This window comes from Corythoichthys intestinalis, chromosome 7 (genome assembly GCF_030265065.1).
Source record: "Corythoichthys intestinalis isolate RoL2023-P3 chromosome 7, ASM3026506v1, whole genome shotgun sequence".
In the NCBI taxonomy this organism is placed as follows: Eukaryota; Metazoa; Chordata; class Actinopteri; order Syngnathiformes; family Syngnathidae; genus Corythoichthys; species Corythoichthys intestinalis.
In genome coordinates this window covers 52,793,379-52,808,625 of record NC_080401.1, presented here as the reverse complement: position 1 = coordinate 52,808,625, position 15,247 = coordinate 52,793,379, and the positions used below count along the sequence as shown (strand labels likewise).

Sequence of the window (15,247 nt, the reverse complement as noted above, 5' to 3'; positions counted from 1 at the left end):
CTGATTTATTAATAAAATGGCCTCAAACCATTGTCCTCTTTAGACCGTAGTAAAACTACAAAAAAAGAAAGTACAAAAGCATTGCATTAGCAACAACGTTAGCTTAGCACGCTATACAGGTTCACTAAACATAAACAAAAAGCGTCTCATACAAAAAATAGAACATTTCGCTTACTAACATAATATGTACATTCTTTACAACAACCATACTTATGGACAAATCTTGTCCAAGGATCATATAAGCACAACATTACCATGTAGGCGTCAGCCCGAGACGTCGTGCAGCCATATTGAACTGGCAACAGAGCAATAAACCATGTCACAAAGCGACCACAAGAGTTCGCTGTTAGACAGCACAAAAAACCTTGCTGTAAAACTTACCAAAAGGCAGAATACTGTCTGAGCGGGACATGTGCGTTAATTGCGTCAAATATTTTAACGTGATTAATTTAAAAAATTAATTACCGCGCGTTAACGCGATAATTTTGACAGCCCTAACAAAAATATATTTGTTTCACTGAGAAAAGATTCATCATTTAATGAAGACATAAAGGTCAAATTTTGGCAAGACAAAAGCTTTGTCGCCTACAGAAATTAGTGTGAAAATTGAACAAAAAATGTACTTCAAATACAAAAATATGTGACATAACATAAGCGAATTAAGCAATGGTGCTGTGAGATCCAAATTGAATATTTTGTATGACTTCCATGGGCTTGAAGGACTGCATCCATGCGGTTCGGCAAAGATTCATCCAATTTATTGATGAAGTCATCAGAAACATCAAAGGAAGCAGTCTTGCATGCCTCACAGAGTTCATCAACATTCTTGGGTTTCGTCTTCCATGCTTCCTCTTTCATCCTGTTCATGTCTGGTGACTGGGCTGGCCAGTCCTGGACGATCTTGATCTTCTTTGCCTTGAGGAACTTAGAGGTAGAGATTGAAGTATGCGATGGAGCACCATCCTGCTGCAGAATTTATCCCTTTTTATGGTTAGGAATGTAAGAGGCAGCTAAGATTTGTTGATATTTCAGACTATTTATGTTGCCTTCCGCCCTGCAGATCTTTCGCACACCCTCATACTGGATGTAACCCCAGACCATGATTTTGCTACCACCAAACTTCACAGTTTTCTGAGTGAATCTCGGATCCATGCGGGCTCCAGTAGGTCTCCTGCAATATTTGCGGCGACTGTGGTGTAATTCAATGGACGATTCATCTGAAAAATCCACCTTTTGCCACAAAACAGTGAAGTTTGATGGTTTGATGGTGTTTTTTATCCAGCGGCACGAGTTGAGCTAAAGCCGTGAGTTGAGCTTTGGCATTACCCGGGTCTATGACAAGCATGATGTTGACTCTCGGGACGCAATGCGGTCCGTTTCTCATTGCGTCCCGAAGACCACGCTGTGTTTTAGTTCCGCTTTACTTGACATATTTCAATAATCGGAATTTGGATGTTTGAGAATCGTTCTCGAATCTTCCATGGCCAAATCGCTCAAGGATGTAATGACAGCTGGGCATGTTGTACCGTGGTTCTAAGTGTTGGATGGTGCGTCTTTACTCACGAGAAATAATGGGTCGTCATCCAGAATGAATTCTTCGGCAATGACTTTTGTTATTCCCTGGGCTTTGGGACTGTCGAGTACCAGTTTGTCACGCATAGCAAAAGTTTCTGCCAGTGTTAGTTGTCTTTTTGTCTTCGGTTTTCTTAACATACTCCTCATATTGTTTGTGGTGGTATTTCGCTGAATGCTTGATTAGGTTGGTTGTATTAAAACTTCTTACAGCTTTACCACCACGCTTGACTTTATTGTGGCATATGTTGCACTCTGCCTCTTCGTCTTTGTCGCCCTTTAAGGTGAAATGATCCCACACAGCTGACATTTTTACCGATAAAGTCTCTCGGTAAATTGAGAGACGGTAATGTAAATGTAGTGTGTTGAAGGTGTGCCGTAAAATGCGAACCGGATTTTAGGAAAACCGAAGCAAAAACTGGAGTGGATTATGTAAATTGGTGCGCTGGAAAACCTGGACCGGACTTTCAAATGAAAACTGGATCGGAAGTCTGGATCGGAATTTTTCAGTGTTGGCCGATCCGATACCGATGCACATTTTTTTGCCCATATCGGCGTCCGATCCGATCCAAATATCAGATCGGGACATCTCTAATGCCAGTAGATGGTATTGGCGCCCTAAATGTTGGTACTCATCAATACCGATACCACCAATTCGAGCCCGATCGGCGCCCCCTGCCGATACTGGTATCGGTATCAGTGCAGCTTTAATTTAGATTGTAAAAGATGGCCTACAGTACATTTCTTACAGATGATATCAGTCTATTCATTATTGCTCTATACGCTGTATGTTTACAGTGGGGCAAATAAGTATTTAGTCAACCACCAATTGTGCAAGTTATCCCACTTGAAAAGATTAGAGAGGCCTGTAATTGTCAACATTGGTAAACCTCAACCATGAGAGACAGAATGTGGGAAAAAATCCAGAAAATCACATTGTTTGATTTTTAAAGAATTTATTTGCAAATCATGGTGGATAATAAGTATTTGGTCAATACCAAAAGTTCATCTCAATACTTTGTTATGTACCCTTTGTTGGCAATAACAGAGACCAAACGTTTTCTGTAACTCTTCACTCTTCGCTTGGTGTAAAGAAATCAACTGTGGGAGCAGTTATTAGAAAATGGAAGACATACAAGACCACTGATAATCTCCCTCGATCTGGGGCTCCATGCAAGAGCTCACCCCGTGGCGTCAAAATGATAACAAGAACGGTGAGCAAAAATCCCAGAACCACACGGGGGAACCTAGTGAATGACCTACAGAGAGCTGGGACCACAGTGACAAAAGCTACTATCAGTAGCACAATGCGCCACCAGGGACTCAAATCTGGCACTCCCAGATGTGTCGCCCTGCTGAAGCCAGTACACGTCCAGGCCCATCTGTTTGCTAAAGAGCAGATGATCCAGAAGAAGACTGGGAGAATGTGTTATGGTCAGATGAAACCAAAATAGAACTTTTTGGTAGAAACACAGGTTCTCGTGTTTGAAGGAGAAAGAATACTGAATTGCATCCGAAGAACACCATACCCACTGTGAAGCATGGGGGTGGAAACATCATGCTTTGGGGCTGTTTTTCTGCAAAGGGACCAGGACGACTCATCTGTGTAAAGGAAAGAATGAATGGGGCCATGTATTGAGAGATTTTGAGTGAAAATCTCCCTCCATCAGCAAGGACATTGAAGATGGGATGTGGCTGGGTCTTTCAGCATGATAATGATCCCAAACACACAGCCAGGGCAACAAAGGAGTGGCTTCGTAAGAAGCATTTCAAGGTCCTGGAGTGGCCTAGCCAGTCTCCAGATCTCAACCCCATAGAAAATCTGTGGAGGGAGTTGAAAGTCCGTGTTGCCCAACGACTGGCCCAAAGCATCACTGCCCTAGAGGAGATCTGCATGGAGGAATGGGCCAAAATACCAGCAACCGTGTGTGAAAAGCTTGTGAAGAGTTACAGAAAACATTTGGCCTCCGTTATTGCCAACAAAGGGAACATAACAAAGTTTTGAGATTAACTTTTAGTATTGACCAAATACTTATTTTCCACCATGACTTGCAAATTCTTTAAAAATCAAACAATGTGATTTTCTGGATTTTTTTTTCCACATTCTGTCTCTCATGGTTGAGGTTTACCCATGTTGACAATTACAGGCCTCTCTAATATTTTCAAGTTGGAGAACTTGCACAATAAGTGGTTGACTAAATACTTATTTGCCACACTGTATAAACAGCTGGCAGACCTAGAAATACATGAAAAATCTTTTGAAGTACAGTCATTGTACTCCGACTGACAAAGTTTTCCATCTGTTTGTCTAACCAGGATTACTCAAAGAGACATTCATCAAGGAGCCAGACGGCCTGGTGTCCGTCAACCTGCTGGTAGTGTCGGCCGTTTCGGCCTTTGCCACAGGCGCTCTCTTCTCCGGCCTGGCCGTCTGCTGGATCATGAGTCACCGCAACCGCCACGGTCGAGGAGCCGGCGCTAAAGGCGCCCGCCGCAAGAGCGACAAAGAGCAAACCGTGCTCGGGCCAGGCCGAAGCGGCTCGGTCATGAGCGTGACCAGGACCAGCGGCGGCGACCGGCGCAACTCGCAGGTGGACAACCCATTCGTCACGATCAACGGATGGCCCAAGGGTGACGTGGACCCCGGCTTGCTCCCCACGCCCGAGCAGACCCCGCTGCAGCAGAAACGAGTCATGCGCCTCCCCGATGCGGACTGGGATCAGAGCCAGACCTTCCTCACGCCTGTCGGGACCCCGTGCCCCAACAATTCGGTCATCTACCTGAGCTCAAAGTTCCTCCAGGGAGGAGGAAGCAACGGGGGAATGGTCCGGATCGACGAGCCGGGTGAGGTTCTGCTACCCCCGCACGCCGAGCGCCAACGCTACCTGATTCTCTCCGCCCAGCGCGGCGGGCAGGGCAACGGCGGCCGTCCGGCGGGCGCCTTGAGGAGTTCCGCGGGGGATTACATCTACCCCTCCACGCCCCAGGAATCCCCTGACAGACGGCGGGTGGTTTCGGCACCCGCTCCTCACATGGACTACGGGGAGCCTCGCTGGAGCCACGAGGCGCTCAACTACAATGGCAACAACGGCGTACCCTACCACGGGCAACGCCAGGGCCTCATCAGGCCCGAAATGCACGGCCATCGAGGAGGACTGGGACCACTGGCCGACTATAGCCACCTTCTTGTAAAGAGCGAGAGAACCCCTAGTGTCCAGTGAGGCAACCTGAAACCCGACCCATTCCCTCCTGCCACTGGAAGAAACCAACCGGCCCTCTCCCTCCGATCCCTTGCTTCCCCCGTTAGTCCTCTCTCACCGTCATTCAATGTTCTGACGTCATTCAGCCGATCCAAGAGAGAGACGAGAACCCAAACGGGACACTTATACTAAAACGTGCCCGTTCCTCGGCTGATTGGCGCCTCCCTCTCGCTCTACCGGTGGTACGGTCCACGGAGCGACGGACCCTGTTAAGGTGAGGTGTAAGGGTGCTCAAGGAAGCAGAATCGTGGTGCGAAACGACAGCGTGGAGACAATGATGGACAATTTTGACTTTCGGAGGCACAAAGTGAAGGCCTCCCTTTAACGTGGATTCACTTCAAGTGTATATTTTGGTTTGTGCTTTTTGTGCTTTTCTTGCCCCTAGCTTCACCCCCGTTTTGAGGTACTATAGCTGTACCAGATGGATGTGTGTACGTGTGAGTGTGAGTATTACGGGTTAAACTGATTTCTCGAAGCTCTACTCCACTAAAGGGTAGAGTTGTCCGAGGCTGAAGGCAAACAGTTGCGTGGAGTTGACATCATCAATTTGGCTACATTCAGACCGCAGTTTCAAATGACCCAAATGCGATCTTTTTGCCTTCAACTAACTCGACTTTATGACAGTATAAACAGATCAAGTCACATGGAATCTGAACTTTTCAAATCTTACCTACAGTGGTATGAAAAAGTATCTGAACCTTTTGGAATTTCTCAGATTTCTGCATAAAATCACCATCAAATGTGATCTGATTTTTGTCAAAATCACACAGATGAAAAAAGTGTCTTCTGCAACTAAAACCACCCAAACACTTATAGGTTTTCATGTTTTAATAAGGAAAACATGCAAACAATGACACAAGGGGAAAAATAAGTAAGTGAACCCTCTGCCTAAGGAGATTTAAAGGGCAATTGAAACCATTTTTTTACTAGGTTTACTAGGCTTTTTTTTACTGTTGTTGGGTCTAAAAACTCGTTCTTTAACTTAGTTATTTACCCAAGGCAAGCTGACAAAAGGCAGGGCATAAAGTGAGACAGAGTCAGAGAGTTGACGTCTTTCAACCTGCAGGTTGGGAGAGCCAACCGCAACCAATGTCTCATCGAAGTCTCTCTCTGAGCTCTCCCGTGCTGCTAACTTTTATTGAGGGCTTGTTGATGGGCAGAATACAGTTACAACACTGTTGTCCAACGTGGCAGTATTCGAGTCATTGATTGAACAGTCACACTTCTTGATTGAATTAACAGTCACACTCCTGAGCAGGCAAGATATCTTTGTTTTGAACACACATTTGCACTCAAAGTACTGTAGCTTGGTGGAAAAGTACTGAGACGTTGTGTGATGAATCAACATATGTGTGTGTATCTATTTATCAGCAGAATGTCAGCAATCACCGGTAAGCACATGATTATGGGCTAAAACTGTATTCTTCATAATAGCTTGAGAGTGCGTGTATAATAGCTGTGGGAGAGCAAACTGGCATAACATATTTGGCATATAAAAACAAGCTTACAGCTGTCAAACAATTAAAATTTTTAATCGAGTTAATCTCATCTTAAAAATTAATTAATCGTAATTAATCACAATTCAGACCATCTATAAAATATGCCATATTTTTCTGTAAATTATTGTTGGAATGGAAAGATCAGACACACGATGGATATATACATTCAACATACTGTACATAAGTACTGTATTTGTTTATTATAACAATAAATCAACAAGATGGTATTGACATTAACATTGTGTTAAAGCGATCCATGGATAGAAAGACTTGTAGTCCTTAAAAGATAAATGTTAGTAGAAGTTAAAGAAATTTTATATTAAAACCCCTCTTAATGTTTTCGTTTTAATAAAATTTATAAAATTTTCAATCAAAAAATAAACTAGTAGCTCGCCATTGTTGATGTCAATAATTACACAATGCTCATGTGCTTAAACCCATAACATCAGTCACACCAAAGCGCCAGCAGAGGGAGACAAAAAACACAAGGAACAAGTGGACATGACACTGCTGTCATTTTAATCTGTTTGAGCGGGGCATGTGCGTTAATTGCGTCAAATATTTTAACGTGATTAATTTAAAAAATTAATTACCGCCCGTTAACGCGATAATTTTGACAGCCTTAATTTTTACCAAACAATTTAAGTCAAGTTTGTGCCCAATCACTGAAGTGTGGTTTAAAGCAGCCCTGCCCACTTTAAAACACACGCCTGGTAAGAATAGTCTTGATGAGAAGAATTGTCTAATGTGCATCATGGCTCGGTCAAAAGAGCTGTCTGAAGACCTGTGATCAAGGATTGTTGATTTGTATAAAGCTGGGAAAGGTTACAAAACCATCTCTAAAAGTCTGGATGTTCATTAATCGACAGTCAGAAAAGTTGTCTACAAATGGAAAGAGTTTGACACTGTTGCTTCTCTCCCAAGGAGTAGCCGTCCACCGACGGGTTCAGCGCAGAATACTCAGAGAGGTAGAAGAACCCTAGAGTTTCTGCTTAAAGACTGACAGAAATCACCGTCACAGTCCAATATCTCTATGCACACATCAACTATATGTAATACTATGGCCAAGAATGGCGTTCATGGGAGGACTCCACGGAGGAAGCCACAGCTGTCTTAAAAAAAAAAAAAAAACATTGTTGCTCGTTTAATGTTCACAAAAGGCACTTGGACACTCCACAGAAGTTTTGTAAAAATATTTTGTGGACCGATGAGACCAAAGTTTGAATTGTTTGGAAGTAACACACAATGTCATGTGTGGAGGTAAAATGGAACAGCTCACCAACATCAACACCTCATCCCCACCATGAAGCATGGTGAAGGGAGCATCATGATTTGGGGCTGTTTTGCTCCCTCAGGGCCTGGACAACACTAATGGAAGAATGAATTCAAAGGTTTATCAGAATGTTTTGCAGGAAAACCTTAGGCCGTCTGACAGACAGTTTAAGCTAAAAAGAGGATGGATGCTGAAACAAGACAATGATCCAAAACACAGATGTAAATAAACTTCAGAAAAAAATACATGTTCTGTAGTAGCCAAGTCAAAGTCCAGACTTGAACCCCATTTAGATGCAGTGGCATGACCTAAAGACAGCGATGCCAGACATCCCAGGAATCTGACTGAACTACAGAATAAGCCAAGATTAGTCCTGATCGATGTGCCAGACCGATCTGCAGCTACAGGAAGTGTCCGGTTGAAGTTATTGCTGCCAAAAGGGGAGGGGGGGGCACAAAATATAAAATGTGATGGTTCACTAACTTATTTTTTCCCCTTCTGTCATTGTTTGCATACTATCCTCATTAAAATATAAAAACCTATAAATGTTTGGATGGTTTTAGTTAAAGCAGATGCTGTTTTTTCATCTGTGTGATTTTGACAAAGATCTGATGATTGACAAAGATTTGATGGTGATTTTATGCAGAAATGTGAGAACTTCCAAAAGGTTCAGATTCTTTTTCAAACAACTGTAGGTCACTATCTTTAATGTGGTTTTGAATCTGACAAGGGTTCGATTTTTCAGAATGTGACTGGTCTGAACAGTCTAGTGACCGGGAATTGGAATTCATGCAGTAATGTTGAAGAGGCCAGCTAATAAGTGTTTGGAGGGATGAAACCATTCAAATGGCACTTGATGCATCCTGCCCTAGCGGTTAGCTTAATTTGGTCTTTCTGACTGGAGGCTTGCCTAAAGTAAGTCTCGAGAGATGCCTTAGAGGGGACACCAAATAACCTGCCTCCAATGCCAGAGAAGAATGAAGAGTCTTAAAGCTAGATTTAAGGAGGATTCAAATCTGTGAAGCGTTCAAGGGATCCATGGATAGGAAGACTTGTAGTTCTTAAAAGATAAACATTATTATGAGTTAAAATAATTTGATAATAAAACCCATGTTTATGTTTTCGTTTTTATACAATTTGTAAAACTAGTTAGTCGGTCGCCATTGTTGTTGACATCGCAAGGCGTTGACATCACTGGGTTACATAAACATTTCATCTGTTCAGCCCTTTCAATTTGAACCCGAAAGGAACATTAATGAGTATGACAGCACTGTCGATATTTCACAAAACGAGCAGCAAAAGCAAAATGAACGGGAAAGATGGGATGAGACGAGAGTAGAACAAAACCAGTGTTCTGACAAAATGTGCTACAACGGCAAAACATCTACAAGAGGCAAATTTGACACCTAAAGTACTACCGTGCGCTTTCAGCTTGTTTTGTTTAGATACATACAGACAGAACATACTAAAGATGACTTAAGAAAATACTTAATATCAAATAAGGGTGGTTTAAATATGCTAGGTGACTAATGTGGTCAACAGATCAGCAATTTGCTTTAAAGCTACCTCAAGAAAACACAATGCTTAAAAGTATGAGAAGGTAACACTTGCAAAAAGTATTTTGAGGCAATGAAAAGGTAATAAAACACTCAATAAAAAACACAAACAGTAAGTACTCGCCGCTTTTAACCGATGTGCGCATGTGTTGGACGTCTCGTCGCGTAGAAGGAATTGCAGACCACCGGTAGTGTTTGTCTAGTGACAGTGACAAACTACATCATCACCCCAAGCGTCCATTGCATGCATAAAACATGGCGCCCACATATTTGCACTCGAGTCCAAGTCACCTGATTATGAGGGTCTGCAAATACCAAATGCTGATTTAATAATTCGGCAAAAAAGCACATCCAAATGTAAAATATTTCCATACTGCAGACATGATCTTATCGTTAATTTCCCGCAACTGCTACCAGAACGTTCTTCTACCAAAGCTTTTTACATCCTTTTCCTGTTTTTTTTCCGGCTATGTTGCTGTTTTTTTCTTTGGGTAACATCCTTGTAAATCTGAGTTTTGTTCCTTTTGAAGCGAAAAAAAAAGTCAAGGGTAAGATGGCTCAAGTCGAATTTTCTTTTCACTGGTTTTTGATTCTCTTAAGTGAACAGAAGATGTTTTGAGTAAACAATATATTTCTATGTCCTCTTATCAAATGATTACAGAAAAGGGAGCATCCCTTTCATGCATAAACTGGAGCACAGCAACAGAAGAGCAAGGAACAATTTTGTATGATTGTACATGATTATGAACAGAATTTTTATGGACAACATTTTTAGGCGCAGCTGAACCGTCGAAAGGGTCCAGTTTGGTGGCCTCAGCATTGGGTCTCTGCTTTTTGCAGATGATGTGGTGCTGTTGGCTTCATCAAGCCGTCATCGTGTTCGAGGGTGAAGCGGTTGGGATGAAGATCAGCAACTCCAAATCTGAGACCATGGTTCTCAGTTGGAAAAGGGTGGCATGCCTTCTCTGGGTCAGGGATGAGAGCCTGCCCCAAGTGAAGGACTTAAGTATCTTGGAGTCTTGTTCACGAGTGCAGGCAGAAAGGAGCGTGTGATTGACAGGCAGATCGGTGCAGGAGACTCTGCACCGGTCCGTAGTGGTGAAGAAGGAGCTGAGCCAAAAGGTAAAGCTCTCGATTTATCAGTCGATCTATGTTCCTGCCCTCACCTATAGTTATGAACTGTGGGTGATGACGGAAAGAACAACATCCCGGGTACTAGCGGCCAGAATGAGTTTCCTCTGCAGGGTGTCCCCCTTAGATATAGGGTGAGAAGTCCGGTCATCTGGGAGAGATTTAGCCACTACTCCTCTGCGTTGAGAGGAGCCAGCTGAGGTGGCTCGGTCATCTGGTTCAGATGCCTCTTGGACACTTCCCTGGAGACGTGCTTTGGCCATGTCCCACCGTCGGAAGGCCCTGGGGACGACCTAAGACACTCTGGAGAGACTGTCTCTCGGCTGGCCTGGGAACGCCTTGAATCCCGCCGGAGGAGCTGGTTGAAGTTGCATTGGGAGAGAGAAGTCTGGGCTTCCCTGCTAAGTCTGTCAGAATAAGAATTAAAAATATGAGTCAATACATCATTCGACTGTAGGAACCTGACTACCTATGTAACGGGTACACGTCGGTCCGTAGCGGAGCGTGGAAACCTCCCTTCCGATTCCTGACGGCTGCGACCTGGGCTCGAGCTTTATTGCCGCAGACGTCCCAACCTGCCGAGTGGAAGCGTCGTGGGGCGCGGGTTCGCGTCCCGGCCTGGTCAGAGGTGGGGGTGGATCACGGGGCGGCGCTGACATACCAGTTACAATGGTGCCATGACCCGGATCGGCAGCGAAGGTTTCGGGGGGTGAGTGTAACGGGTACACACAGGCCCGCGTGTGTGAGGCGGTGAGTGGAAAACCTTCCCTCCGATGCCTTCATGTAGGGACGCTAACGGCTGTGCCGTTGGCTCGGGCTTTATTGGCCCAGTGGTTCACGTCCTTACGTGCCGAGTGGAAGCGTCGTGGCGCGCGGGTACGCGTCCCGGCCTGATCAGAGGTGGGAGCGGATCACGGGGCGGCGCTGACATACCGGTTACAATGGTGCCGTGACCCCGATCGGCAGCGAAGGTTTCAGGGGGTAAGGGTAACGGGTACACGTCGGTCCGTAGCGGCGTGTGGGAACCTCCCTTCCGATTCCTTCATGTAGGGACGCTGACGGCTGCGCCGTGGGCTCGAGCTTTATTGCCGCAGTGGTTAACGCCCCTACCTGCCGAGTGTCCCGGCCTGATCAGAGGTGGGAGCGGAACGCGGGGCGGCGCTGACACACCAGTTACACCTAGTTCCTGTAACAATTAGCCTCTCCAGTAGTTAAAGAAACTATCCTTCACCATCATCAATCGGCCATTATGTTCGCACATGAGCACTGCGCCTCATACGAAATGCGGTGACGTTGTAGTCTGCGCCAGTGACGCATTATTTACTCGCCACACCTACCTCTGGCAAAATCACAAAAACTAAGCTGAACAGAAAACAACAAAATGGAGATCATCAAGGATAGAGAGGCAATTCTTGCATGTTTGAAGGGGATAATTTCCATCGGCTAGCAAATACCGTATTGGCCCGAATATAAGACGGTGTTTTTTGCATTGAAATAAGACTGAAAAAGTGGGGGTCGTCTTATATTATACCCATTCACGACGCTAGATGGCACCAGATATCATTGAAGCGAATGCTTCTCTCAAGTTTAACCAGTTTGTATTATTTTATTGCAAAGTTTTTCCTTATTCAGATTTGTTTCAAGACTACAGTTAGACTTCACTTTGATGGTTAATGCAGCGATTGCAATTTTGTTGTTTTATCACAATAGATTGGTTTATTTACATTTCAAAAACCAGAAGCCATTCATTTACGAATGTGATTGCGCTTGTTTACATATTAAAATGTTCAGATATTAAGATTTGAATGAGGCAATTTAACATGCTTTTTTTACCAAATGTATTGTTAGAATCATTTGTTTCAGATGTACTGTAATTATTTTCTGTATAAAAATTTGGTGTTCAAAAAGTCTTTTTTTCAAACTTGAGTCTTGAAAAAGAGGGCGTAGTCTTATAATCAGGGCCGTCTTATATTCGGGCCAATATGGTACGTCTAATGACGAGACTGGAAGAGCACAGATTTAGTACAGGTTAGTTTCTTTCTCGAGACACACTAGTATGGAAGGGGCGTAGCTGCCGAATCATCAGTCACCTGGGTAATCAAGTTTCTATGGCTTCACTGAAAGGCCCTACCTCAGAATAGGAACTAAAATGCTTCTCGGAACTCGAGTTCCTGGTCCCTAGTTCCCACATGTCTTAACAAGCAAAATAACGTCCCCGAAAAGGTTCTAGGAAGTGCGGATAGTTCCTACAGTGCAAAAGCGGCTATTTTCACCAGATTCCAATCCTTTGAAAATCATGTGATTGGGCACAATTTCTGATCAAATGACCGGAACAGCGACATCTCTACTCGGAACATACATCCCCTTATTGATCTGATACGCATGCGTGTCACTTTAAGACAGACAATGAAAACGGCTTTCTAAACAGCCACACATAAAGATCGGATTCTTGCACTGAGACCTACGGTCTGAACTAGGGCTGCACCTATCGATTATTTTAGTAGTCGAGTAATCGGTGAACTAGTTAGTTCGAATAATAGAGTAATCGGATGAGGAACATGAAAAATTAAAATACCTGATCTGAGCCTCAAACGATATAAAAATGAATAAATAACGATCTATGTACAACAAAAGAACAATCGGCCAAATTACATACCAAAAGTCTGTTAGCTTAAATGCTATAAATGCTAACTTTTTTTTTTTACAATGCTCTTAACAAATGATTCAGACACATATTCCCATAAAAAACGGCCAAATATACCTATACCTATAACTAAATTACGAATGCATTAAAAAAAAGAACATTAGCACAAACAAAAAAGTTTCTTATGTTGGTCTTAACATGGAGCAGCTGGATTCAGCCATGTGAAATGAGGCAGACTAGAGGGCAGTGTATCCACCCAAATCAATAAAACTCATTGCAAACACTTTCAAAATAAACCATTACATTATTTAAACGAATACTCGTAGCAGCAAAATTTAATTCGAATATTTTTTTTAAATCAAATACTCGAGTTTAGTGCTGCAACGATTAATCAATTAACTCGAATATTCGATTAGAAAAAAAGATTCAAATTAAATTTTGCTGCTTCGAGTATTCGTTTGATTAAAGTGACGTTGCAATGGTTTATTTTGAAAGTGTTTGCATTTAGTTTTATTGATTTGGGTGGATACACTGCCTTCTAGTTTGCCCCATTTCACATGGCTGAATCCAGGTGCTCCCTGTGAAGACCAACATAAGCTACGTTTTTGTTTGAGCTAATGTTTTTTTGATGCATTTGTAACGTAATTTATAGGTATGTTTAGCCTATTTTTGTGGGAATATGTGTCTGAACCATTTGTTAAGGTCATTGTTAAAAAGTTAGCATTTTATAGCATTTGAACTAGCGGACTTTTGCTAGCTAAGTTAGCCTATTGTTCTTTTGTTGTACATAGATCCTCCTTTATTTATTTTTTATACCGTTTGAGGCTCAGCTCAGGTAATTTAATTTTTCATGTTCCTTATCCGATTACTCGATTATTCGAACTAATGGTTCATCGATTAATCGACTACTAAAATAATCGATAGCTGCAGCCCTACTCAAGTTAACTCGATTAATCATTGCAGCACTAGTCTGAACATAGCATTAGTCGATATTGACCATTCTATCCTTAAGTGAGGTAAACACTGCCCCCTTGCAATCCATTGATGACGGTTGACGTCAATCCAAACACAATCATTGGCAAGTTTTTTTCATCAATTGGGGAAAGCAATAATGAGCAAGAACAATTTCTAACCCTACCATTTTCTCAGCAGCAGCAGCCTTTATTTCCTAGAAAACGAACAAAACCCCCCTTTGCCCTCTATCATCCCCCTTGTGAGGTCTCATGTGGCCTGACCTTAAGCCTCACTAACGTGAGCCACCGACGTCTGGCTCGGGAGCTCTGTTCGGACCACTCGTTGCCAACACTGAACCTCTTTGTGCGCTTACAAATAGCCGTTAAGAGTCGGGGCAGAGCCTCGCAGAATAGCAATGAGGAAGGGCAAACTGCTTCATCCATCATGGGAGAAAAGACAGCAGTGGTGTAGGCTTGGCTGTCTTTTCTGGACTAAACACTATCAGAAACACTGATCCACTTTTACAAGCTAATATGGGAATATTTGTGACATGAATTTGTGAGAAAACCATTGAGAATTGATGGCAGCTAGATGTTGCCGAGTTTCCCATCACCGTCTAGTGATGGTGGCCTGAAATGCAACTGTATGTCAAACATTTGCTTGTAACTCAAGACAATATTATCAGGCAAGCAATAGCTCATAAGTCAAAACAACATTGTTTTACCAATAGGACCATATTTCATAACCAGATTTTAAATTCATTATAAAGGCAACACTGTTTAGCTCAGAATTTGAACAACTTGTAATTCAAAGTACATGTACAATGGGGCAAATAAGTATTGAGTCAACCACTAATTGGGCAAGTTCTCCCACTTGAAAATATTAGAGGGGCCTGTAATTGTCAACATGGATAAACCTCAACCATGAGAGACAGAATGTGGCCGATCGGGTGGGCATTCTGGTCGCCAGACGAGATGCGCCAGAAGGGGTTGCTCGGGCGGGTGTCCAGGGCACCGGACATGAGGCGACCGAACAGGTCGCTTGGGCAGGCGTCCAGGTCGTCAGATATGTGGCGACCGAACGGGTCACCTGGGCGGGCGTCCAGGGCGCCAGACTTGATGCGACCGAATGGGTCGATCAGGTGGGCATTCATGTCGCCAGACGAGATGCGCACGAAGGGGTTGCTCGTGCGGGTGTCCAGGGCACCGGACATGAGGCGACCGAACAGGTCGTTTGGGCAGGCGTCCAGGTCGCCAGATGTGTGACGACCGAACGGGTCACCTGGGCTGGCGTCCAGGTCGCCAGACATGATGCGACCGAATGGGTCGATCAGGCGGGCATTCAGGTCGCCAGACGAG

General features: G+C 43.7%; 1 protein-coding gene across 3 annotated transcripts in view; it reads left to right on the top strand.

The window, feature by feature from the left end:
* sema6bb (sema domain, transmembrane domain (TM), and cytoplasmic domain, (semaphorin) 6Bb) overlaps positions 1–12,782 on the top strand; it is a 541,651-nt gene extending 528,869 nt beyond the window's left edge. For all 3 annotated transcript variants that reach the window (XM_057840421.1, XM_057840419.1, XM_057840420.1), the window contains one exon: positions 3,889–12,782. In XM_057840421.1, coding sequence (XP_057696404.1) covers positions 3,889–4,793 — 905 coding nt within the window. In that variant the 3' untranslated portion in view covers positions 4,794–12,782. The remainder of the gene's footprint in view (positions 1–3,888) is intronic.
* Positions 12,783–15,247: the final 2,465 nt, after the last annotated feature.